The sequence below is a fragment of the Haliotis cracherodii genome, unplaced genomic scaffold (assembly GCF_022045235.1).
Source record: "Haliotis cracherodii isolate W230 unplaced genomic scaffold, xgHalCrac1.p SCAF_24, whole genome shotgun sequence".
In the NCBI taxonomy this organism is placed as follows: Eukaryota; Metazoa; Mollusca; class Gastropoda; order Lepetellida; family Haliotidae; genus Haliotis; species Haliotis cracherodii.
The window spans coordinates 2,644,277-2,671,787 of NW_027266280.1; the positions used below are offsets into that span (position 1 = coordinate 2,644,277).

Here is a 27,511-nt window from a genome sequence, read left to right on the forward strand (position 1 = left end):
GTGCATAAGCATGCCGCTTCCCGCCATGGTACTTACCATGTGTTATCTGAATTAGTGAACAATTTAACAGTTAGTATCTAGAAAAAATACACCAATATAGAAGATTTTGGTGCTTTAATTTTTTTACACTGACAACATCTATATTTTGCAAAAATCGCATTATTGTGTAAGTGTATCTAAACATCTAGGCCCTAACATCAATATATGCAAAGAATTATTTGCGCAACAGTTTGAAGAAATCAGTGCGTTAACTCTACCAATACATTTTATTTCCAGAACATGTAGGTAGGCCTAGACTTAATTTCCCACGGATATTCTTGGATGCAGCTTTAGACAAATGTAGCCCGATAACACATCAAAAATGGTGAATGAAATTGTTTTGAACAATAACTTTATGAATATTCCTCCAAAACTAAAATGCCTAAACACTCAAGCAATATATTTGCTCAAAGTTAACACTAACAAAAGATGTAATGGTGCCTGTTCATGGTGTCATGTAAAACTGGGCCATACAATCTTGAGTGAAGATGCATCTTTGTTTTAGTGGCATTTTCTAGGTTTTACATGATTTTGTAGCTGTAGCTAGAGAAACATATCTTATTGATTGCATAGGTGTTCCGTTCACCTGAAATGAGGAATTGAGTCTGACTGCACATCCCATGGATGATTTCCAACATAATAAATCTGAAAGTTTTATGGCAGGGCAATTTCATCATCTTGAAAAGTTAATCCATTAATTATTGTCCACAGCAAAGTTGACTTGGCTATATCTTCAGACTGGTAGCTTTAGTCGTAGGCTACACATATTTTGCCCCGAGGGTTGTTTCTTTCATAATATAAGAGTAGCCTTGGTTAAATCATTGTGGGTCTACTTACACTAAAAAAAACCCCTCAACAAGGCATTTTCAGTAGAATTTTGTCTTTCTGATTAGTTTAAAGCAAACTCAGTATATGAAATTCATCGGGGTTTTGATTATTTCTTGCATCTAGGTACACCCAACTGTTGTAACATAAGCATTATTACAAGGACACTCTCGTCACTGTATACCAGGGCTGGTGACGCAATCTGATTTGATTCCCCATGTGTACAAAGTGTGAAGCCCATTTCTGGTGTCCCTTGCTTGATATTGCTGGAAAATTCTAAAAGTGAGGTAATGCCAACCCACTCACATATGGTATGTCGAAAGAAAATTTACCTCACTTGAGTTGTGATTAGGATTTGTGGTTGTAGTAAATCGTTGACTGCAGCCTATGATGACAATTATTCAGAAGACTGTCCATTAATGACAGGATGTCAATAGTTGTCAACATTAATCCAGTGGACTGTTTCATATCAAATAAAGCAGGAAAGTCTGTGTAGTTCGACGGAAACTTGTGGAATTGTATGAGTTCGTTTCTCCCTAGAATTAAGGAAAATAAATATAGAAGGAATTTTGAGCCTCATTCAGTTAATGAGTTAATACTGGAAAATATCAGTTTGTCATTTGGCCCAAGCTGACTCGTGGTACAGTGTTGTTGTTATTTTTTGGAGGTGCTAACAAAACACACAATTTTGTGATAAAAGTGGAAATAGACGACCCGTTCTCCCTCAATTGTCCACCTGCATGCACCTGACGGGTATCAGGACAGGGTGTGTGTCAAAGGACTTCATTCAGGTTCCCTTGGAACTCAAGTCGAAACTGTCCATAAGGGAACAACAGTGTTTCATCTCTATTTGCATCACATGGACTTCTGCATTTTATATAGTGTTAATGCTGTTACCTGCACAAATGATGTGTATGTACGACAAAACCCTTGCAGTTACTCCAGATCAGCTCAATTGGGTTGTACAGGAGTGTGTACAACAACGTGACCATGAAGTGTGGCAAGGCTTTAGGTGTTCACTGTATTTTTATTTACTCTGATTTTCTCCATTAGTTATTCAACCCCAAAAAGTACGAGAATCTGTACTTTAACTGAGAAAGTGTTATCCCAAATATAACATTTGTAAATGGCATTGTGTATTCATAGCTTTCGGCCGTGGGATCTGTGCCAATTGACTCTTGTCAGAGGGGTACTCAAAGTATGTGATCTAGACTACCAGTTGTCGGACTTTCATTTTTGTGGAAGCCTCGGTGGCTGAGTGTGTTAGATCGCTGACTTTGTGTGCTGGTGATTTAGGTGCCTCACTCTGGCAAATGTGGGTTCGAATCCCAGACGGGACTTAACCCCAAAAAGTACGAGAATCTGTACTTTACTAAGAAAGTGTTATCCAAAGTATAACATTTGTTTGTCGAAGTCAGTTTGAATTGAACATTGTGGGTTGTAAGGTATTTCAGCATTTCAGCTTTCCAACTGCTTGTAGTTTTGGGTTAGCAGATGTTATGGTAATTCATTATCCATCACTGTGCAGCCATTGAAGGTTATGTTGTTTTGTTTTACATTACCTTCCATGTTGTGAAGTGCATACATACAACAACCCTTATCAGAGCACCTTGCCTGAAGTTGGTTGTTTAACGCCGCACTCAGCAATATTCCAGCTATATGACAGCGGTCTGTCAATCGGACCAGACATTCCAGTGATTGATATCAAGCATTGGAATACAATGTCATGTTTCAATGAAGTCAGCGTGTCTGAAAACCCGATCTCCTGTTTGTCGCCATGGGTTGCTGAAGACCTATTTCTACCCAGATCTTCACCGCCCATGGAGGGTCGTGTTCAAATCGTTGAAGAAATATCTTTCCTTTCATTTCTATGTGGTAATCACCCTCTCATTTCTTGGCCTCGAAGACTAGTTCACAACCGTCTATGGCACCTTTAGCACAGGTGCCAGCATTTAGGAAGATGACACACTACCCTATGTCAGGAGTGAGTGTTGGCCCTCAAATGATAGCCGCGTACAATCTGTGGCGTGATATATGTGTACCCACATTTGATCAAGATACAATAGTTGAAAACCTAAGTTTCTAAATTCTTGGACTGTATGGGAATAGATTGATCGCGTAGTGAGTATGGAATACTTTGCCTGATCATCACAAGCTTACTGCTTAGTGTATTTAAACCCCATTTCCATTAAGGCAAGTTCTGGAGATGTTATTTGAACCTTTACTTTCATCCTGAATCGTTTTACTAGTTGGGGTAATTTAACATCTATACATACTATATACTACCCTTCTTTGGAGCCCTTTTAACCCTTTTTCAAAACTATCTAGTAAATCTAATACTTTCACCCTGCTCTTATGCTTTGTTACAGTCACAACATTTTTCCTTTATTGACAATATAATGTCATACACCTGTTTGTGGCAAACAAAGTTCCTTGCAAGTTCTCGGATATAATGTCATAACTTAAGGGGATCCTTTGTCCCCAGCTATTTACTCATAATAAAGAAGTTGACATCCATATGTGTATCACTTTTAAATGCCTTTCAAAGACTTGTTATATTTTTAGTTTTCCCCATTTAGATCAACCAGCCCAAACTCTTTTGACTAAGTTTCTTTGAACAAAATAAAAGAAGTTGACATCCGTAAATTTCTCTATCTATTGATGCGTTGGTTAGAAAAATAAGAAGTAGAAAATATCCGGTAATATGTAATGTGTTGATGTCATGCTTCATGGTTCAGCAACTTCTGTGAATTCAATTTTTTGTGGCTTGTTGAAAGTCATTTTGACATGTATTTAAAGTGCAGTATTTGAATCAGCCTCCTTTTACAAGTGGCTGAAAATGCACCAATCAGTCTAGATCGCAAAAAAAAAGATTTCAGAAAAAATGTAACTTGTTGCAGAAAAGTCGTGGAATTTGCCCTTTTATCTAAAAAAACTTATTTTCATTATTGACAAGCCTTTCTATCGAATTTTAAACTCCAAAGATGCCCAAACATTTAAGGGGTTCAGACAAAGAAAATGTGAATCATACAATAAAACCATTGTGATATACTGAACAATAAAGAATTAATGTTTATTTTGGAATGCAGAAAGTGTACCCTGATCTTCTAGAATTTAAGTTTAGTGCTTTTCTATTGGAGTGAAAAGATTTGATCACTTCAGCAAAATATCTGACCTATATTTATTGCTTTAGTTGTAATGTAGCATTTATTCTGTTTGGGATATTTATCAGTCATCTGAATATGGGGGCATACTTCTTCATTGGTGGCTAAATTTGTCTCCCAAGTGAGAGTTGTACAAACTCACAGCTGGGACCTTTTAATTAATGTCAAAGACTCGTATTACCCCCTGTATCAGTTAGATACCACTTGTAATATCCAGCTGGTTTACTGATCATTTCGGACCAGTGATATATATATATAAAAAGTAACAACATGTTAGAATGAAACAAATCCCCTCGATTTCCCATGTCTATCCCAGTGTATTAGTTTTGTTTTTATTCTCAGGAAGAGGGAAAGCATGCAGAGAGGTGATGTAAATGAGGCCCTAAGACAGCAACATGCAGCAAGTGGAGGTGGAGAAGCAGCAGCAGCAGCAACAACTGCTACACCAGCAGCCCAGCAAAATGTGGGGGTTTCACCAGGGACTTTGCCCCAAACTCAGTATGCTCTCGCTACTCAGCTCCAGGCCCTGGCTGGCCAATCATCACCTGCCACTATCGGTGAGTATGCAGTCTTAACTGGGCTTGAACACATCGTGGGAGATACTGAGACTGAAAACTTATAAGTGAAGGCAGGGATAAATGTGGGTAAAGATATATATTGTGCTGTGACTCAGCATATGCCTCACGAAACTGTTTCTGTTGTGTTGTAATTAAAAAATATTCAGAGATGTTAGAATTGTGTGCAGGCTGATATTCGGCAGCAATATCAGTAAAAAAAAGTCTCATATTGGTATTATACATTTAAACTAATGTTATGTCTTTAAAGAGGTGAGTTGTATTTCACAGATAACAGGATCAATATAGAGGAAAAGACTTTATGCTTTGTTTAACATTATTGTATTTAATGCAATGTTAAAATTCAATGTTTAAAAATACCTCAAAATTGGTAACGTTTTAAAACCCAATTGGAACAAAATAGCAATTTTTTGTTGTTGTTTTCTTCCCAAACCATGATTACTGTTTGTTTCTCCTTTCTAGGCCTTGTCCATAGTGTGCGAGGCCCTGTCACAGCGGCCTTCACCTTGACAGCTCAAGCTGCACCCTCGACCGGAGCACACCCTCAAACTGTCACTGTATCCCAGGCAGCGCAGAGACTCTTAAGCCCTGTACAGAGCCTAGTCTCTGCTGCCACTCCCACCTACCAAGCAAGGACAATCAACGTTCTGCAGAGGCAGCTCAGCGGACAAAGTATGTGCCACTAGTTGTCATCCGTGTTGTACTGGGAGGATAATGATAATGTTTATTTAAAAGTATGGAAGTGTATGTTGTGAAGAGACAAATGGCTTTGAGACATTTTCATGATTATCACCTTTGTAACAGGACACCCTTATTTTGGAAGACAGATATTGTCCCAGAAAATGAACTGATCTGAAAGCCTATAATTTCATAAACAGAATTGGAGCAGAAATGTGAAGAAATTGTGCATTTAGTGTAAAGTCATGAGATAGACTATCCCAAGAAAAGATTTTCAAAAAGTGGAATCCTTGAGTAGTGTTGCTATTGTATTTGACCCTTGGGGCCACCAACATCTTTCTCTTCCAACATTAGGGCAATGCCAATGACAGCTTACCTTTATAATTTCAACCACTGCAATAAAGCAAATTGTCTCTAGGAACGTCTCAATTTCATCCAGTGGTGGCCTGCTATTGCCCTAATGCTTTTTGGTGCTTATTATTCTTGCATTAAAACTTAATGCTTTTTTCACACTTCCTCCATACCGTACTATGTATTTATGGGCGAGTGACAGCTGTCACTCACCCATTCTGTCAGTAAGGTTAATGACATTGTCAACCATATTGACCCACAATATTACTCTAGATAGTGTTTCTTTTGAACAAAGTTTGAATTTAGAACCTGGGGAATAACGGGTGGTTTCATTGAAAATGCAAGTTAAGTCTAATGTTTAAGTGGATATGTGAGATATTCAGGCATAGCTTCAGAGTGAATAGGTGGGGGTCAAATGACCCTTCAATTGTGAGCAGTTTGGGTGATTTTGTCCTGAATTTCTGAAATTTGGTTCTCGTGTATTTTCAGATATAATAGGTCACTGGATCTGTAAGACCTGACATAGTCTGTAGTACTGTTGAAAAATATTGTCGATTTGTGTTGTGAAAATAATGTTATTTTGTCAATTGGTCATGTGAACATACCTGTATTTTCAGGTATTGTTGGTCTCTCAGCAGTACCTGCTCAGGGCTTGCCTCAGAACCTGACTGCCTCCCTAACCCAACCCGGCATTGCCGTGGTGACCACCACCCAATCTTCCGATCCTCGGCAAGTCCAGCGCTCTGTGTCTTTCACTCCTGTTAGCACTGTCAGTGCATCGGGTGGTACCATCCACCACCATGGTCAGAGCCCTACACGGGGTGCCCCTCTTGTCTCCAACCTCCCTCACAACATAATCAGTATGAACGTCAACCAAGCTGCACAAATTGTGCAGAGAAGAAGCAGCCAGGGAGCTGCTTCCAGTAACCCAGGGACTCCAGTCACAGGGCGGGTAGTGCTTGACACCCGGCAGATTTTGTCCCACCCGCTGAGCCATATTACATCGACTGTGACGAGACACGTGCAGAGCACAGGGCAGCCACCAAAGAAGAAGGCAAAATTGGAGGAACGTCCGCCAGCTACCCCCGAAATAGCTCAGCAAAGGAAAATGATACTTGATGCAAAGTATAAAGAAATGATGGAAATAAAAGAAAACTATGTTGAACATTTGACAGAACTATTTTTCCTTCAGCATGGAAGGAATTTGATGGATTACTTAGCTTGGAAGAAAAGGCCAACACCTCAACTTGTTGCCTTCTTAAAAGCTGGGGCTTTAGACAGTGATGAGGAAGAGGAACACTTGCAAGAAAAACGAATCAATGATGAGGTGATTTATTCACTCTCTAAATTTATCAAATTATTTATTGCTAGGCTAAATATATACAAAAATTGGGATCCTACGATTCTTGTCCTGATTGACTTTGGAATTTATTTTTATTTTTTTGCAGAAAGAGATTTGTCCTGAAGGATATTTTCATACTGCTTCATTCGAAATGGCACATTTCGTAAAGAAAATACTCAATTGTAAAGGAATTGCCCATGTAAAAAGTCATTGAAATCAAATCAAATCATTGAGATCAAGGGTTATGTTCTGATAGAGTGATGTGGTTTCAGGTGAAAGTATTGACAAGTGCTGGGAGCAATGTTCCTCTTGCAACACCTGTTGCAATCTCAACAACACTTCCGCCCTCTGTGTCAGCATTGAGTCAACAAGGTATTAAAGTCTTTGCAGACCCTTCCTCCCAGAACACTAACATGAACCCCGGTAGTTTGGACACCTTCAACATTCAGGATTTCCTCAGACAGCTAACTGCATATGCAAAGGGTATTCGGGAATTTTTTCCTTCAAACATGATTTGCATGATGAGCTAAATATAGTGTCTATGTCCTGGTGTTAGCTGTGAAAGTAATAAAGTCTGTGCTTAAAATAATGCACTGAAATGTCACTTGTGGAAACTCGACTAGTAATTGTTGCATGTCCCACTGACCCGACCGTCACCGCAGTCTTAGTTGATTATTGCTGGGTTATGGGGACATTGCACAGCTCATGAACTTTCGTTTAAGTTTCTCTTTCCTGGCTTTGCGTTATCTTCACTGCTTTCCTTGAAATGTAAATAAGGTTTCAAACAAACACCGCTTCAAAAATGCTTCAGTTGTTAAAAGCATGTCGTCCTAAGTTGCAGATGTTCAAACTAAGGGGCACCAATGTTTTACACAATGCTAACAAACTGTTTGATGTGCTTTTCTGTCTTTAGCAAGCGCCAGTGTATGCTTTCTACTATCTATTTCAAGCCCTTTTCCCCTTCTGACTTCTACTCTCTGCCTGTCCTCCTAAGTGTTCATTACTGACATAGATCCAAGAGTATTGTAAGTAGTTGTGGGTAGTCGTGGTGGCATGGTACGTAGAAGTAAGACATGGCTTTGCAACAGCACAAGGCTTTTGTGGGCCATCTGTATCTTTGGGTGCTTTGTTTGTATTTTAGTTATCAATGTAAGTTACTGTCATCTTGCAAGTTTGACAGTGTCGGAGGTGTTAACAGTAGTCAAACAAGTATGTTTCCATAATTTGTTAAATAACTGCTTTTGAATGGCTTGATTAATCATGGCTTTCTGTGTGTCAAATGTTAGATGTCGACTTTTGAAATGTTTTTGTTGATATTCGTAAAATTTCTTGCAAATCTTCAATGATCATATTCTGATTTGTGCATTTCGTTTATTAAATCTTAATGTCTTAGTTGAAATAAAATAGGAGATAACATTCAAAGTCTCAATTTATTTGATATTTTATGATAAGTGCCCAATCCCACGAAATGTTTTGTAGCAAAACATACTGTCCTAGACTTCCTTTTTCTCCTGGCTTTCCAAGCACAGCTTGCACATGCCCTTTTGCTCTGCAGGGTCAGAGAGCAAGTTGGGTCAAGGGAGACAACCCAGTACTCTCCTTCCCCGCACCCAGTGTGCTGCACAACCTTCCCTGGCAGGTAAACACATTCTCTACATGTTCACATTTCTGCCGGATTAGACAGGTTCCTTAAAAGGCAGTCTCTCCTTAGCTGTTTTACCATGTCAACTAACGATATTATAATTATTAAATTAGTCTGTCAACATGCAGTGTTTCCGTTACCTTTTGAAACTACCGATCCAACAGACTGGCACTCATTTAAAATATCGGTCCTGGCTATTTTTGACCAGTCACATAATAAATATATTTAACGACATGGTAAACTGTAACAGACGTAGCACGTAGATACCATTACCGATTTTGTTAAGATTTCTGAACAACGTTGTACTGCTCTGTAGGGCTCGTTTTCTGCGTGCATGTTTAGGACCATCAAATTATTCAAACGCCGCTCACATAACCTGTTTCTGCTTCCTATGAATATGCAATTTTGGATGCTGAATCCACGATAGCTGTTACACTATTGACTGGCAGGGCCAAAGCAATCTGTGACAAGCTTGCACAGTCTGGAAATACCCCTAAAAAGTCCTGTATATATAATGAGTTGACAAGTTTTGTCAAATGTACTTGTTCCAGTCACTGCACTCACACTCTTGAATTAGGGAAGTCGCATGTTCTGTCAACAATAGGCATGACATCAGGCTATCAGGGATCAAGTGATCTAGCACAACATTGAGAGATTCCTTTCCCAAAACCGAGTTCACCACCTCTTGTGTAGTGAACTCTAGAACTCTCAAGACATCTCAAATCACCAGTCCTATTTTACTCATCAAAAACAAGCAATTATCAGAAAACGGAAACACTGGCGTGGCAAAAAAACAAGTTCTAGCTAGCTGTGATTTAAAAAATAGGGCTGTCGTTGAATAATAATGTAACCAGTCGCCCACTATTGCGTAGTTGCAACCTCAAAAAGTCAATGAAAACAAAACATGAATATGTTTTCGAACTGGGACAAATTGGCTACATACATTGACATGATTAAAGTTTTAAGCAGCTCATTTACAAGCCAAACATTAATGCATTTCTGTAACGCAAAATATATAAAAAAATTATGACTATCTACATGGCACTCCAGTTTCTGAATTAAATTGGCCAATATTGTTAAACTTCAAAAATGGTATTTGATTTTTGAAAGTGTCAATAGACAATTGGAGCTTTTCATAATTTTATCAACTTTTGATAGGACAATCTTCTGTATCTTTTGCAAATTAGAAAAAAAATAATCAATCTTTATAAAGTTACGGATGACGTTCAGTCAATGCCCTAGAAAATGAATTGATCTAAATTCCTAGATTGATCTAGAAAAAGATTCTGTACCCTTTAGGAAGGATGAAAGATAATCAGTTGAATGGTGAATAGCTGCAAATTTTGCAATGTCCATCATACACATGGCTAGTTGTAAGGTTAAGCATATACTAGTTTAGGGCCCCGATCCACAAAGCGATGCTAGTGCAACGACTATCTTAAGCCTATATTAAGATATGGGAGTTACGATAACCTTAGAACTAAGATCTCTCTGTGGCGCATCGCCCAGGGTTATGTATCAGGATGGCTTGGATTTTAGACAGTATTTGCACTGGCACAACACGTCTTTCCTAATCAATAGTTACTTTCTTCTCTCGCTTTCTGTTACTAAATCATGTTACCTGTCATCTGTGTTCCAGTGTTCATAACAGTAACTCGTTCTTCCAGTTTTCTTGAAAGATCCATGGTGCTTATTTGGACACATAATATAACATGATTCGGCCCAAATGTAACCTTGTACGTTTTTATTAAACATGTCGGATGTCTCAGATTGCACAAAAAATTTCACAAGTTTATTAACATATTACATTTTAAATCATGTGCAATTGTTCAATGATAGTTCTGAAATGTTACCTGTTTGATGAAGTTATCATTGTCTGTCAGTAAATCATTGTCCAAGTCCAATTTCAGCTACACCTGGATCTGCTATACTGGGTTCCTTGAGTGGTCACACAGCTGTGACGACAGTGACACCTCACAGCGGCACAAGCACCATCCCCGTACTGTCGTCCACGTGTGTAGCCTCTTCCCAGCTCCAGATGCAGCTTACAAAGAGCATACCCGAGAAGCAGCTTCATATACAAACCACTCAAGCTATAAAAACTCCAATCACATCAGCGTATGTTACTGATTTCCTGAATTGTTTGATAAGCATTTCAGTCTTGCTTGACATTGGTATAAGGCTCTATACCGAAGCTTCACTATTTGGGTATAATAAGAGACTTGTAATTTATTTCAAGCGTGGGTGGGATTGGTCATGGGACCATATCGTATGTTGCTTAGACCACCACCCAACCTAATTAACTCTATGTAATTTATTTTTTTTCATTCCCCTTTTATTGATGAATGACATTTCCATAAATTGTGTCAACTGTTGTCTTCTTTGTTTTCAAACAATATATTACGGAATTCTTTTTATCTATTTACAAATCTTCACTATTTCAGTGTTTAACATCGAGCAACCACCTTTCCTTTACAAAAAAAAAAACTTGTCAGAAAACTAGTTCACAGAAAATCTGCTGAGTCTTATTTAGTACAAAGGGAAGAAAGGTTCTTAAACATTACCATCACAGAGAGCTCGTGAAAGGATTTTAATTATCAAGACCAGAAATTCTTTTAAAGGCACTACAGATCTAATATTGCAATTTTAGGTTGGACAGTGTGAAATTTTGTTTTGAATTCGAGACCTTAAAAGGATTCACTTGTCTGATAATCTTGTAAGACAAGTTGCTACTGATCTCGAAGAGTAAAGCCATCAGATACCTATGCCCTGATCACACGATATGAGTGGTTGGACACCTTGTCTGAAACAGTGATGTCGTTCAAGTGATGCCCTACAAGGTCGGTCATTGATTGATATTGACGACACATACCTGTCAATTTCCAGGGGTAATACTGTTGCTGCACCTGCTAGACTTCCAAAGTCCCCGACCTCCCCACGACTGCAGACCCGACAGCAATCCATATCAGCTGTGTATGACAGCACAATAGGCTCTCAGGAGGCTATTGTGGAAAGAGCCAAACAGGTAACTGACAAGCTAAAAATATCTACAAGGTTTTACCTTGACTTATAGTCTGGAAGGTAATTTAAGGTACCGACGTTTACTACAATATCTGAAAAACTATCAGACCTACTCCAGTCAGGTCTGATAGTTTTTCAGATATTGTAGTAAATGTCGGTACCTTAAATTACCTTCCAGACTATACAAGTAATTAATTTTAATGGTCGTTGCAGGCAATATGAGGGTCCTGTAAAGTCATGAAATGGTGTAGTGTACTGTAAGTTTTGATACCTACTTTAGAATCTGGAATGAATCCATGTGGACAGTGGTCGTGATTGATGGATGAATGAATTGACAGATATCATAACTGTACTTGATGCTCTGTAGGTAACAAATATTCAGCGTGTTTATTCCACAATCACTTGTACACACCGTCTCCAACACTTGTTAATACAACTGTAAAAACAGCGGGAATTGATTTCAGCTTCACCGGTTATCACATGTTAGGTCACATGTGCAATATGCAAATGCTTACCGGTACTTCCGGCTTTGTCACGGATGTGTCAGGTGGTTTGACAATCTGCATCGAGGCGAGGGTCATTTCAACTTTATTTGCAGAAATTATTAAACTTTATTCAAGGAAAAGAGATACAAATCATGTTTATGTATGGAAATAGTTATTGGAACAGTTATTTAGGACGAAATGCGAAGTTTTATTGTCAAATGCTGGGCTGGCTATCGGACGCCGGTTGACATCGCCAGTGGAAAAAAATGTGAGATCTTTGACTCCGTGTATAAGACGACCCCCCTTCTTAGCCCCCTCATTTTAGGTACGAAAAACTCGCCTTATACACAGCGATATACGGTACTCAAGTTAAAGAATACCCATTTTTGTCATATGACTGGTTAATCTGTCAAGTCATGACCGACTATTCCACTTCTCATTCTGTAAGTAGACAATATGTTTACTTTCAATTAAAAGGTGGTAAACCGATGCATTTGTACAGCGTCCCTGTTTCTTTATTGGGCCAGGGACAATAACTAATGCTACATGACAGGGAAAGGGGATAACTTCTGTTATGCCCGGTGATTCTGAGATTATAAAGAGATCATGTTTCATTTGCAGGAAGCGCAAGTGGTTCAACGGGTGACTGAACTGCGGAAAGATGGCATGTGGACGGCGCGGCGTCTCCCCAAAGTTCAGGAACCACAGCGGAACAAAGCACATTGGGATTATCTCCTGGAAGAAATGACATGGTTAGCTGCAGACTTCATTCAAGAACGCAAGTGGAAGAAAGCTGCTGCTAGAAAAGTATGTAAACATTGTTGTAGAAGCTGTAGTTTTTATGAAGCGTCTTTGGGATTTGCTGACTTGGTAGGCTTAGCATAAACTTCAGCAAAGCAGTTTCGGAAATTAAGCGTGAAAGTCAAGAGGTCCCTGTCATAACCCTGATGTTAAAAGTTGAAGATTCAGTCCCTAGATTCAAATAGCACACCAGAAGACATCACGGACCCCAGGATCCATTTTAATTTTAGAACACTTCTCAGTGATTGGATTGCATGTATACTACTAAAGAAGTTCAAGAACACCATTTTTTTCAAAACACTAGATATCCTGTGATGACATTACAGATAAACAATACTTGAAAAGTCAGGTGTTCTTTAACTTCTTTTGAGTAGTATATGACAATGACCTTGATAGTCAATGCACCACATCTGAACAGATCATCAAGCAAGCAAATTGTTCGAGACCTATTTCAACGTATATATGTGGACATTAGGGCTGGGACGAGTCCAAATTTACTACCCGGGTACCCACCTCCCTATTACCTGACCCTACCCGGGTACCCACTGAAGGTCTCAGGAGATGTCTCAAAATGTCCGATTGGGAACATTTTTAGCATAGCCCTGGCAAAACGCATGAATCAAACAATCTGGTCATTCATACACTGAAGTTGAATTAAGTTATATCATTATTCAATCATATGAAATATCAGAAGGAATTGGTGCACAGTCAGAAAGAAATGCGAACATTAGTGACTTTTAGTGTTACCATAGAGTTCTAGATAATTTTTGTCATTATACAATATATCATGTGACTAACCATGGGTCCGGGTAGTCCTGTGGGTACCCGGGTCCTACACAGTACCCACCCGTCCCCGGTACCCGAGTTACCCGTCCCAGCCCTAGTGGACATCTAACGAAATGGAAATGTTTCTTGTTGCGGCAGATTGCCCGCATGGTTCAGAAGTACCACCAGGACCAGGAACAGAAGGAAATAAAGGCTGAGAAGGAAGAAGCGCTGAAACTCAAGAAAATTGCTGGTCAAATGGCAAAGAATGTCAAGGAATTTTGGTCGAACATTGAAAAGGTATGGAAGTCCTTTTGAATGATTTTATATCCTTTCTGATGAAGCGGCTGCAGTATCAGTTTTGGGGTTTTTTAAACCTTGAAACTCTTGAAAGAAGTCACCTGAAGCCTAGCATGAGATGTGCTAAGGGTGCAAGGGTGTCCCAGTCGTGTCAGGTGCTGGAATTGTCTGTGTAGAGTTATCCTTTGGGCATGCCAGAAACCTATAAACATTTTCTGGCAGGTGATAGGCAGTGGGGGGGTTGAATCACTTCGACCAAGATTGCAAACTCTTTGTAATGCTTTGTGCTATGAAAAAATGTTTTGTTCCGTTTCACGAGATTGTCAAATATGGCCAATACCAAAGACAGTTGCAACAATTGTACCTGATCTGTAGCCCTGGCCAAAAATAGACTTAAGCATGTCAAGAGAACATACTTTTGTGTTTTCATATGTCAAATGTTTAAACATTCAACAAGCCAACGAGAGGCTTCTTGGTGTGTCCCTGTACATGGGACTGGAGGAATTCCTATTACAAGACTCATGCAAAATACATCTGTAAGACATGAATAATTGATGATCTTGACATACGGACTTCAGATAAGGCCTAGCAATATGAATCCCAGTTTTGCCCCCCTCCTCTCTCTCTTTGTCTTCGCTGTGCAGAGTTCCATCTGTTAGGCACGTAAGAAACATATGATCATTGGTTAGAATCTGTGATTGTGTGTCTAGGTTTGTCAGCATCATACCCATGCTCAAGGGCTTCACCAAGTGGTAAACATCCGAGACCTAAATCTCTAGTGATAGAAATTGGCACTAGTCCTATAGTCCTTGCCAAACTGCCCAATAGTTAGGTATCATAAAGACTAGTAGAAATTTACCATTATTAAGTCCAGTCCAGTTATTGACATCATGAGCATCGATCCACACAATTGAGATTCGATGACATGCATCAACCAAGTCAGTGAATTTGACCACCCGATCCTGTTAGTCGCCTCTTACGACAAGCATAGTCACCTGAAACAGCTAGTTTCTAACGCTGATCACGAAGGGCTTTCCTCCTACATCTGACATAATTTATGATCTCAGGAGCAAAATGTTATTATTTTTTTAATCATCTTTCCTGAATTTACAGGTAGTGCAATATAAACAACAAAGTCGACTTGAAGAAAAAAGGAGAAAAGCATTAGACATGCACTTGAACTTCATCGTGGATCAGACGGAGAAGTACTCCACATGGCTTACAGAGGGACTGCACACAGCAAGCAGTGCAGCAGGGTCATCTGTAGCCACTTCGCCTGAACATTCCAGTGAAGGAGGAGATGGTAAGGGCTTTGTCCATCTGCTTCGCAATCTTTAAAGTCTTAATATCAAGGAACAAGGGAAGCACTCTTCAAAATGATCCTAGAACAAACCTGGCTTATGAGAAGAATGTCTCTGATTTTAGGTAACCCAGTCTGTGCTGAAAACTTTTGAGTCTACTCGCCCCAGCATGGTTCTTAACATCATTTTCTGTAGATTTTAGTGATATTACCGTATTCGACGTAATAAGCGCCCGGCGCGCTCACGAAATCAGAAATAGGGGGCTCTTATTAGAATATTATTTTGGTGAAAAACAACAGAGTTGAAAGATCGTAAATTTTGTGGTTTATGCTGACAGCCTGAAACGAATATATATGACAGATATCATTTTTCCAGAAATTAATTGCCCATAATTAAGGGTGCATATAACAAACGTATTATGCAGGAATTAATAGTCTTGTGTACATTTATCAATCAGAAGGGGTGCTTATTGGGATTGTTCACTAGCAGTATATTAGCAAATATCGCCGTGGGCGATTATTAGAGCGGGGCGCTTATTATGTATATGGACTTAATATTCGCTAAGCTTACAAGACCAAACAGTTTTTACCTGACTCGGCTTTGGACAAGTGACAGAAGTCACTAACTGGTTACCTTTGTTTCAAAATGTGTGTTGCCTAAGACAGTTAGAATTCTTGTCTCATTCTCATCCCCATTGTGATTCCACAGCAGAAAATGCTTGTTACCAATTGTTTTGAACTAAGAACTCTGAGATAATGCAGCCATGGTTTGCTTCTATGAAATTGTTATAAAAGGACTAGACACTAGAATTACAGGTGATTGAAGTTTGAGACTGACATGACTATTCTGTCCACATGGCAGCAGTAGCGCTAGTTGTCTCAGAAATGAGTTTCAGATTTCGATGTCGGTCACTGTCATAGTGATTAGATAAGTAGTGGTCTGAAACACATGCTTCTTAGTTACTGGTAGAGGGATATGAAGGGGTCAGTGTTTGAGTAGGTGAGATCTTAGGTTAATATATACGACTATAGCACTGAGTGTCCAGGATAGGTGAGATCTTAGGTTAATATATACGACTATAGCACCGAGTGTCCAGGATAGGTGAGATCTTAGGTTAATATATACGACTATAGCACCGAGTGTCCAGGATAGGTGAGATCTTAGGTTAATATATACGACTATAGCACCGAGTGTCCAGGATAGGTGAGATCTTAGGTTAATATATACGACTATAGCACTGAGTGTCCAGGATAGGTGAGATCTTAGGTTAATATATACGACTATAGCACTGAGTGTCCAGGATAGGTGAGATCTTAGGTTAATATATTATATACAACTACAGCATTCATTGACCAGGATAGGATTCATTTACAACTCGGTGGTAGAAACCAATATTTATAGTCCACTCGTCCTTTTAATGATAACATATGGCAAAACCCTTAAAAATGGCAAATTTCACAGTCCTTATGATGCCTCAACTATTGGGCAGTTTGACAAGGACTACAGGGCAAGTATTAGTTTTAATGATGCAACTATTCCATGCATTGAAAGCACTAGTTTCTGTTGTCAAACAACTTCAACATCCAGCAATTGTCTGCTACTTAGCCGTTGTTCCAGTAAAATGTCATGCATGTGATGTAGGCCCAGATGTTAACACTAACATCTTCAGAAACTAATGCCAACATACAATTTCTGGTTAGATGATTCACTCAGAAGTTAGGTGCATTGACTGGCTAACAAGATTTTTTTATACAAGTTATATTAGATTAATTTTTAACAAAGATTTGTTCAACTATGACATACTTGTTGTGCATGATCAGTCATGTTGTGGATGATCCACAGTTTGAAGCTATCAGAAATATTCAGCCATGTGTGAATGCTTTACCTATCGAGACTGAAGTCACTATTTTGTCTACAATGACACATGTAGTGCTAAAGATCTCGAACATAGACTCAGATGTTGATGTTTCTTGCCACTGTCAATGGTGATTAGAACAGTAGTCGTCTGATACAACGATAAGAGTTCATAGAATCTGAAACTTTACAATAGCATAGATTACTGTCAACTTACTTTCTACCTGTTATTTCCAGCACTAAAACTGTATTATGTTTAGTTTATGACTGGTTGTTATGGAGATAATTGAAGTGGTCACGCACACACATGTATGTGCAACCTTTGTTCTATCAGTTTAAATAAAGCGCTTAATATTTTTTTTAACAACTTCCCACAAGTGATACTTTTACAAGGGAGAAAATGGTGTCAGTGTGCCCAATGTTCGAAATAAGCGCTTTCCATTTGGCCCCTGGCAGGTAGGTGGAGTGTTGGGCCTATAGTTTCAGATTTGTATTAGTCCTTTTGACCTTCATTAAATTTATGTGCCGATTTGTTTGTGACAATAAGCTGCCTTGTTTTTAAGGAGGGCCTGAGGCGTTTAGTAAGGCCAGCAGCTTATAAATTCTCAGGGTCCTGATGGCGGCCCGGCAATTTGTTAAATTTTAAATACTGTGTGCCTGCTCTGTAAGCCTATACAGCTGATTGTTGAAACTGTTCATTATCTTTTTTGTCGTCACGCTGAAGACCCGGGTTTGATTCCCGACATGCGTACAATGTGTGAAGCCCATTTCTGGTGTCCCCCATCGTGATATTGCTGGAATTTTGCTAAAAGCAGCTTAAAACCATACTCGCTCTCTCACAATGTTTTTGTCATGTGCTAAATTGGAACAGTCCCAAATTAGGAATTGCTTTCACTATCTTCACATACCAGTTATTCCAGTTTATGGTTAAGGACATTTTAGCCCTGGTTGAATGACTTAGTCAACGAGACTGAAGTCACTATTTTGTCTACAATGACACATGTAGTGCTAAAGATCTCGAACATAGACTCAGATGTTGATGTTTCTTGCCACTGTCAATGGTGATTAGAACAGTAGTCGTCTGATACAACAATAAGAGCTCATAGAATCTGAAACTTTGCAATAGCATAGATTACTGTCAACTTACTTTCTACCTGTTATTTCCAGCACTAAAACTGTATTATGTTTAGTTTATGACTGGTTGTTATGGAGATAATTGAAGTGGTCACGCACACACATGTATGTGCAACCTTTGCTCTATCAGTTTAAATAAAGCGCTTAATATTTTTTTTTAACAACTTCCCACAAGTGATACTTTTACAAGGGAGAAAATAGTGTTAGTGTGCCCAATGTTCGAAATAAGCGCTTTCCATTTGGCCCCTGGCAGGTAGGTGGAGTGTCGGGCCTATAGTTTCAGATTTGTATTAGTCCTTTTGACCTTCATTAAATTTATGTGCCGATTTGTTTGTGACAATAAGCTGCCTTGTTTTTAAGGAGGGCCTGAGGCGTTTAGTAAGGCCAGCAGCTTGTAAATTCTCGGGGTCCTGATGGCGGCCCGGCAATTTGTTAAATTTTAAATACTGTGTGCCTGCTCTGTAAGCAAAGACAGCTGAAACTGTTCATAATCTTTTTTTGTCGTCACGCTGAAGACCCGGGTTCAATTCCTGACATTGGTACAATGTGTGAAGCCCATTTCTGGTGTTCCCCCATCGTGATATTGCTGGAATATTGCTAAAAGCAGCGTAAAACCATACTCACTCACATAATGTTTTTGTCATGTGCTAAATTGGAACAGTCCCAAATTAGGAATTGCTCTTACTGTCTTCACAAACCAGTTTTTCCAATTTGTGGTTAAGGACATTTTAGCCCTGGTTGAGTGACTTGGCTAACGAGACTGAAGTCACTATTTTGTCTACAATGACACATGTAGTGCTAAAGATCTCGAACATAGACTCAGATGTTGATGTTTCTTGTCACTGTCAATGGTGATCAGATAAGTAGTCATCTGAAACACTTATCACTGGAGTTGATAAGATCTGAAACTATAAATTTCATGTGCTATATGTATTTTCAAAACATGACTGGCCTGGGTTATTATTGTCACAGAATAATGGTGCCTTTACTTCCTTCCTTCCTTTCATTTTCCTGCATTATCATTATCAATTTATGGACAGCGCTGAATTTTTTCAACATCTTCTTACATGTTACACTTTTGTTTTGGATATGTGACTTGTTACTTGTACCTTGTGGGGGGCGGTCGGGTAGCCTAGTGGTTAAAGCGTTTGCTCGTCACGCCGAAGACCCGGGTTCGATTCCCGACATGGGTACAATGAGTGAAGCCCATTTCTGGTGTCCCCCGCCGTGATATTGCTGGAATATTGCTAAAAGCGGCGTAAAACCAAACTCACTCACTCACTCACTTGTACCTTGTGGACCCTCGATCCATCCACATTCCCGCAAGTTCCAAGGGATCAAATTTTATTTAGTTTCACTGTTAACCTACTAGCACCTCATAGGCGGTTTGGGTTGTAATACAAGGAGAGCTGAGAAATTTAATCGAATGCATACTGCTCCATTGACCGTGGTTATAATGGTGTAAGTGCTTTAATAGGCATGTGTCAACACATGGGTCTAAAGCGGAGCGCAGATAATCATGTATTATTATTTATTGGGTACATCAGATGTGTGAATGCTTGTCAACGAGACTGAAGTCACTATTTTGTCTACAATGACACATGTAGTGCTAAAGATCTCGAACATAGACTCAGATGTTGATGTTTCTTGTCACTGTCGAAGGTGATTAGAACAGTAGTCGTCTGATACAACTATTTTTCCTGTTGATAAAACTGAAAGAATTCAGTTGCTGTGTACGTTTTGAAAAGAGAATGGAGTACCTACAACTGTCATCCCTTATTGGTTTTTGTCTTCCTGCAATGCAGCTTCCAGTTCTGTTTTAAGTTTTTGTCTAAGTAGTCATCTGATACAGTTGTGCGCTGTCTTTGTTGCAAAATTAAGCTGTTAGTACAAAAGTATCTCTGAAACTTAGCTCTTTAAGTATGCAAACCTACACCAACTAGGGAGTATCGTTAACATATATACTTTTTTATGCACTTCAGTCATACAAAGGGGAAAGAGACTCCTTGTGTTGACGAGACAGTCATGGATTATATTTCATATATCATGCAAAAAACCTTAGAAGGTCCGGGTTAAAATACATCTTCAGCAACCCATGTTTGTCGTAAGAGACCACTAACGGGATCACGTGATCGGACTTGCTTGATGCATGTCATTGTATCCCAATTGCGTGGATCGATGCTCATGATGGCAATCAATGGATTGTCTGGTCCAGACTCGATTATTTACAGACTGCCGTCATATAGCTGGAAAATTGCCGAGTGCAGCGCTAAACAAACAAAATATCATGTAAAATGTGTGAAATTATCATATACTGTTTGCACAACCAATCAAGGATTACTGTGTCCCTGTTTTTTTGTATAAGACCGAGACTGAAGTCACTATTTTGTCTACAATGACACATGTAGTGCTAAAGATCTCGAACATAGACTCAGATGTTGATGTTTCTTGTCACTGTTGATGGTGATTAGATAAGTAGTTGTCTGATACAGTATTTGTTTGCCAAGTCACTATTACAGGGTATATTAGTATTACAAGGTATCTGTTAACAACCCTCTATCCATGAGGAAATTAATTTTTATATAATTCTGTATGTTTTTGTTTTTGAGATTCACACCAAAGTTTAGAAAAATCACAAATTTCCTGCTTCCAAAATATTGGGGTATACTCCCTATTCATCAAGAGCTAGATTTTTCTACCACTAGACCATGGCTCTGATACACATTTGAACATGGCTGTACAGCAGTAGAAACTAACAGTTTTAGTCCACTAGCCCTTACAATGATAACATATAGCAAAACCCTTAAAATGGCAAATTTCTACTAGTCCTTATGATGCCTTAACTATTGAGCAGTTTGGAAAGGACTACAGGACTAGTGCCAATTTCTAATGCTGCTGTATAAACATTAATTGTTTCGTCCATTCAAATAACATCAACCGTAGTTCTGGATTAGCCAACTGATTTATGTTCATGATATAACCATGCAGAGTATCACAGTTTATGGTGATATCCCTATGTCCCTATTCAATAGTAGGGGCACAGGTGGCATCTCATCTAAGGCGCTGTGATTCGCTGTTCAGAATCATCCCTCAGAATCATGTTGCATCCCTTGATATATCTGGAATACTGTTCAAAGCAGCTTTTGACCCATCTCTCTCTCTCTCTCTCTCTCTCTCTCACTCACTCACTCACTCACTCACTCACTCACTCACTCACTCACTCACTCACTCACTCACTCACTCACTCACTGTTCTGTAGTATTGTAGATGTCCATATGAACTCCTAACACAGGGGCTTAACCTTTTTAGTCCACTAGTCCTTAAATTGATAACATAGGAAAACCCTTAAAAATGGCAAATTTCTACTAGTCCTTATGATACCTTAACTATTGCGCAGTTTGTCAAGGACAGTGGGACTAGTGTAAATTTCTATTGCTGTCCAGAATCCCAAACTAAGAGCGGGAAAATCACTATTGTGCTTCAATTAGTGAAATACAACATTAGCTGTACATAACAGTAGTTATGACATATAACATGATTTGGGAAATTAGTGATTCCCATTTGGGAATTTTACTGATACTTGCTGCAGTTTCTGAGCAAAGTATAGTCTGCTGAGCAAGTGTAGATGAATCCCTGTAGCATTCTATTGTTGAATAAATGCCGAGATATTAAGAGGATTCAATTGTCTATTAACAATATTGGCAGACATGTTGCTACTGATCTCGAAGAGTACGAAAATCAGATTGTATACCTGATCACATGGTATGAGTGGTTGAACACATTGTCTGGAACAATGAACCTGATCAATGAAATTATATACAGTAAAAACCTGTTTTTCTGGCCAGTACTGTTTCCAGTGAAATCTTCTGGATTACCAAATATCTGTATAAATGGATTGTTTAAAGGTGTTATTGGTCTACTCTAAATTATTATTTATTATTTTCTTAACTTTGTGTTTATACTTCATACCTGCTGTCCTGTATGTCCCAGGGGAATTTCTTTTGAACATGATTGGATTATGTTGGACATGTTAAAGGTCAAGGTCACTCAGGACATAGACATCCCAAAAGCTTGTGTATGCGCTATATCATGAGCATTTTGATTGGAATTTGATGAAACTTTATGTACATGAACTGTAGGCACTTCATGGCTGAGATTGACATTCATTTAACAGGAAGTGCTTTTGAAATTATTATACAGGTAGCTAGAGGAATGGGACTTTCTGTTCTTAAGTGTTATTGCTTTGCGCTTATGTGAGATCAATTGTCACCAGATGTGGTCAAGTCAAAATAGTTCATGATACATGTTTCTGATGGGAAGTTATAACATCCTAACACCTTTCTTGTTTACCTTGTTCTTATCAGTAAGCCTCCACAAAGTAGTTCCTCAGGATCAGCAGGGTGTCACTGTAGACTGAGATAACAAGCATACAATAAATATCCTTATTCTTTTCCAGTGGAGTTCGAACCGCAGGGAACGGCTAGTGATGATGAAGAAACAATTGAGAAAGAAGAAAATGAAGCAGGGATTGATGAGGTTGGTACACATTTCCTTGATCATGATTTGAATAACTCTTCATAGGCTAATATGCCGTTAAGAATAATCAGGCATCAATTGATACTAATTTACTTGTCCTTCTTCATTCCAGGAAGCAGAAATGAAAGAATTAGAAGAATTGCAGAAGGAAAGTGAACTTCCTTTAGAAGAACTTATTAAATCATTACCTCAGGAGGTATTGGAAAAGCCAGCAAGCATACAAGATGAAACAGAAAATGAAACTCCCCAAAAGTCCAAAGAATCAAAGGTATATTGACAATATTTACAAACACTCCTTGATCAGTTAAGGTTGAGAAAGGGTTGATTAAACCATACACGTTGGGAGCAGTACCTCAGGTTGGGGAGAAGATAAAGTTCTGACAGTTTTTTTGCCATGCCGCAATGAGTAGTTTGTCTAATTATGTGGACATATGGTCAGTTACCGAGGTCTCTCTGTACAGACTGTGCCTTTAAAACCTGACCAAAGAGAAACATCAACATTGTTCTATTGTAATTCAATCTGAATTATCTGGAGTGATTTTGAAACATGTGCAAAGTCAACTGACAGTTTCCGTGAAGGTAACCATGGTAATCAAGGTAACCAAGGCAACAAACACAGTCCTACTATGCCTTCTGCCTTGATCAGCCCCCTAGAAAAGTATATTGTACCTGCTCATTGAAAAAGTGTCAAGGCTGGTTTTGTTCATTTATTCCATGTTATTTGTGATTCACCACACACAGTAGCGAGTACTTGCCACTTAAACCAGCAGCTGACCTGTGAAGATTCCGGGGTAGAATAGGTCTTCAGCAACCCATGCTTGCCGTAAAAGGCGACTATGCTTGTTGTAAAAGGCGACTAACGGGATTGGGTGGTCAGGCTCGCCGACTTGGTTGATGCATGTCATCGATCCCAACTGCGTGGATCGATGTTCATGATGTCAATCACTGGATTGTCTGGTCCTGACTCGATTATTTACAGACCGCTGTCATATTGCTGAAATATTGCTGAGTGCGGCGTAAAACAACTAACCAACCAACCAAAACTTAAACCAGCTGCCACTCCGGTATACCAGGGACTGTCACAATCGTATACACACAGATAAAATGGACCTGGTCCTGGAATGGCGCACACTTTGATGTTGTCTGTGAAGGTGCATCTTATATGAAGCCAATCATAAATGTTCCCTCCCTGAAGTTATCTATAAATACATTAAGGTGATTAAATGTAATGTGTATATACAGATATGCTAAGTGTACGATTACAGTACAATAACAGCAGTAAGCCAGGGGTTCACAAATTAAATGGTGTTGTTAATGAAAACGAAGGCTGCAAACTTCTACATTACAGCTGCTTCTTATCTAGCTCATGGTGAAAGGGGGCGGTCGGGTAGCCCAATGGTTAAAGCGTTCGCTCGTCACGCCGAAGACACAGGTTCAGTTCCCAACATGGGTACAATGTGTGAAGCCCATTTCTGGTGTCCCCTCGCCGTGATATTGCTGGAATATTGCTTAAAGCTCATTCACTCATGGTGAAAGGACCTTTAGAAAATAAAACATCCCAAAAGTCCAAGGTGACAATGTTTACAAACACATCTTTGATCAGTTCACGTTAAGGGTTGATTAAACCATACACGTTGAGAGTACTACCTCAGGTGGGTGAGAAGATAAAGTTCTGACAGTATTTTTGCCATGCCGCAATGAGTAGTTTGTCTAAATATGTGGACAAATGGTCAGTTACCGAGGTCTCTCTGTACAGACTGTACCTTTAAAACCTGACCAAAGAGAAACTTCAACATTGTTCTATTGTAATTCAATCTGAATTATCTGGAGTGATTTTGAAACACATTTCCATTTTCAACTGACAGTTCATGTGTGACCACAATTAAGTGATCAAGGTAACAAACACAGGCCCACTAACCCTTCTGCCTAGTTCAGCCCGATAGAAAAATGTACTTGATCTGTTCGGTGTCAGAAAGTTAAGTTTTATTTTGTTCAGTTCTTCCATGCTATTTGTGCAACATGGGTACAATATGTGAAGATCAGTTTTGGTGTCCCCTGCTGTGATATTACTGAAATATATGCTAAAAGTGGTATAAAACCATACTCACTTTGTGATTCACCAGCTGCCACTCCGGAATATATGGGAACAGAGCTTGAAACTAATTGTATAATTGAAGGGTTTCATGATCATATCTGACATTGAATGAAACATGATGAAAGCCAAAATTGATTTCTTGGACAGTAACATTGAAACTTGTGTCTAAATACGAACCAAACGCCATGAACTGATGTGTTTAGTTCATTATTTTAATGTACTGTACCATTTATTTGACAGCGGCTAATATGTTTACCCGTGAAGATTCTGGGCTAGAAAATGTCTTCAGCAACCCATGCTTGCCATAAAAGGCCACTAACGGGATTGGGTGGTCAGACTCACTGACTTGGTTGATGCATGTCATCGATCCCAATTGAGTGGATCGATGCTCATGATATTAATCACTGGATTGTCTGGTCCAGACTCGATTATTGACAGACCGGCGTCATATAGCTGGAATATTGCTGAGTGCCTTCCCTTAGCCCACAACCATGATGATAGCAGTTGTCATGAGTGGAACAATATTCCAGGGATAGAGTGATGTCTGTTTTAAAACTCTTCTATATGTACGGCGTTAAACAACAAACCAACCAACTAATATGTGATATATATTTTGGTATTTGTTTTCAGGGAAGTGATGAAGAGTTCACAGCAAGTGAAGATGAAGGGGATTTAGAAGAAACAATAGAAGAACAGGAAAAACATGAAAAGAAGAAAGATTACAAGCGGGAACTTGATGATTTAGAAGCTGAAGGTGATTATGACTGAATATATGGCTGAAGACTTAATTCCTGGACCAACCTTCCCTTAGCCCACAACCATGATGATAGCAGTTGTCATGAGTGGAACAATATTCTAGGGATAGAGTGCAGAGCTCCAGATAAGATTTTGGTGTTGTGGGTATTTTACCAATGCATTTTAAAATCATTGGGTATCAGTAATTCTATCTGGGTATAGAAATTTGTGTTACCCACTAGTTTTTACACATGTGGGTATTTAAGTAAAATATTTAACAACACTATTCATCTAGTCCCTGCAAACTGGTGTCATGTGGGTTAGAGAGCTTTATAAGACTCAAAAATACCACGATACTTCCACAAGAAAGTGTGATGGCAAATGATTATGATGTAACTGTCATCGTGGAGTTTGGCAAGGTTGACGGAATGCCCGTTTATGATTTCATAATAAGTTGCTGATTCGCTAATCGAATACGCAGGGTAACTTCACAATATTTTGATTATACGCACAAGATTTATTTTTGTAGCCTTCCTGTAATATTCGTTGCGTATTTGAAACGCTTGGATTTTATTTACTGCGTATATTTGCATTTCTGAGACGTATTTTACTCCGATACGCAGCTTATCTGGAGCTCTTAGAGTGATATCTGTTTTAAAACTCTTCTATATATACTCTTATGCATTGGACTCCTGTGACAAACTACATCAGACTCGAGGTCTTAGTTGAATGCCATCTTATTTATTCTGATCCTGTGGGGCTGTCTAGTTAGAATAGTCCCCAGCAACCTAGGCTTGTTGTAGGAGGGGAATAAACAGATTGAGTGTAGCATAACATTCACCATGTATCAGTTTTCAAAATATTCAACATTTGAATAAATGTTGTTTCAGGTGAGATGTCCATGGAAGAGCTGGTGAATAAATATGCAGGTGCATATGATAGTGACTTTGATGTGCCAGAAGAAAGTTCAGAAGGAGAGACGTCTGAAGATGATTCAGATGATGGTATGTTGATTTTACCTGTAACTTGTAAGCCAAACTGAAGTAATTTGCTTTTTCAGCTCAGTCTACCACAAACCAATAAATATACAGTAATAAAAATAATTACTGTATTCGATGTAATAAACGCCCAGGGTGCTCTCAAAATTTATAATAGGGGGCTAGAATATAATTTTGCTGAAAGAGGTGAAAGATCGTAAAATTTGTGGTTTATGCTTACAGCCTGAAATGATACAAAAGAAAAGTCTGTGCGTATTATACACGACATATATTTTTCCAGAATCTAATTGCCCGTAATTAAGTGTGCATATAACACACAAGTATTATACACGAATAAAAAAGTCTTGTGTACATTAATCAATCGGAAGGGTGCTAATTGGGATTGTTTACTAGCTGATATATTAGCAAATATCACCATGGGCGCTTATTACGTCGAATACAGTACCTCCCTTTTCGAGGATTGCTACGCAAACGTGCTTACTGTTTATTTCTTCAACAGCAGTTGCCAAGTATGCTGTATATTTATGATATAGACGACATGTACTTCGTTGTCATTACTGAGAATGTATGAGATAAGATAACGTATTTTAGGTTCGAAATTATCCTGCCTATTTTGATGAAAACAATTAGAGATGAATTAACAGCACTGAAATATGTACTTACCTGGTAGGACAAGCGTTTTTTCACCTTGTTCTCACCCTGCAAATACTGCTACTGGTCAATACTAGAGGACAAGTGGATTTTACGAACCCTGATGTATGGTCAGTTACCGAGGTCTTTCTGTACAGATTGTGCCTTTAAAACCTGACCAAAGAGAAAGATCAACATTGCTCTTCTGTAATTCTCTTTGGATTATGTTGAGTAGTTTTG

The 27,511-nt window shown here is 38.9% G+C and overlaps 1 protein-coding gene across 5 annotated transcripts in view; it reads left to right on the plus strand.

Moving 5' to 3' along the window:
- LOC139472279 (helicase domino-like) overlaps positions 1-27,511 on the plus strand; it is an 81,161-nt gene that overhangs the window by 241 nt on the left and 53,409 nt on the right. For 2 of the 5 annotated variants that reach the window (XM_071254704.1, XM_071254699.1), the window contains exons 2-15: positions 4,371-4,585; positions 5,066-5,275; positions 6,250-6,959; positions 7,247-7,457; positions 8,530-8,613; positions 10,527-10,734; positions 11,503-11,641; positions 12,744-12,929; positions 13,848-13,988; positions 15,102-15,291; positions 22,734-22,813; positions 22,926-23,081; positions 25,539-25,662; positions 26,534-26,647. In XM_071254704.1, coding sequence (XP_071110805.1) covers positions 4,384-4,585; positions 5,066-5,275; positions 6,250-6,959; positions 7,247-7,457; positions 8,530-8,613; positions 10,527-10,734; positions 11,503-11,641; positions 12,744-12,929; positions 13,848-13,988; positions 15,102-15,291; positions 22,734-22,813; positions 22,926-23,081; positions 25,539-25,662; positions 26,534-26,647 — 2,755 coding nt within the window. In that variant the 5' untranslated portion in view covers positions 4,371-4,383. The remainder of the gene's footprint in view (positions 1-4,370; positions 4,586-5,065; positions 5,276-6,249; positions 6,960-7,246; positions 7,458-8,529; positions 8,614-10,526; positions 10,735-11,502; positions 11,642-12,743; positions 12,930-13,847; positions 13,989-15,101; positions 15,292-22,733; positions 22,814-22,925; positions 23,082-25,538; positions 25,663-26,533; positions 26,648-27,511) is intronic. The other 3 variants (XM_071254701.1, XM_071254700.1, XM_071254703.1) reach the window with 3 other exon arrangements.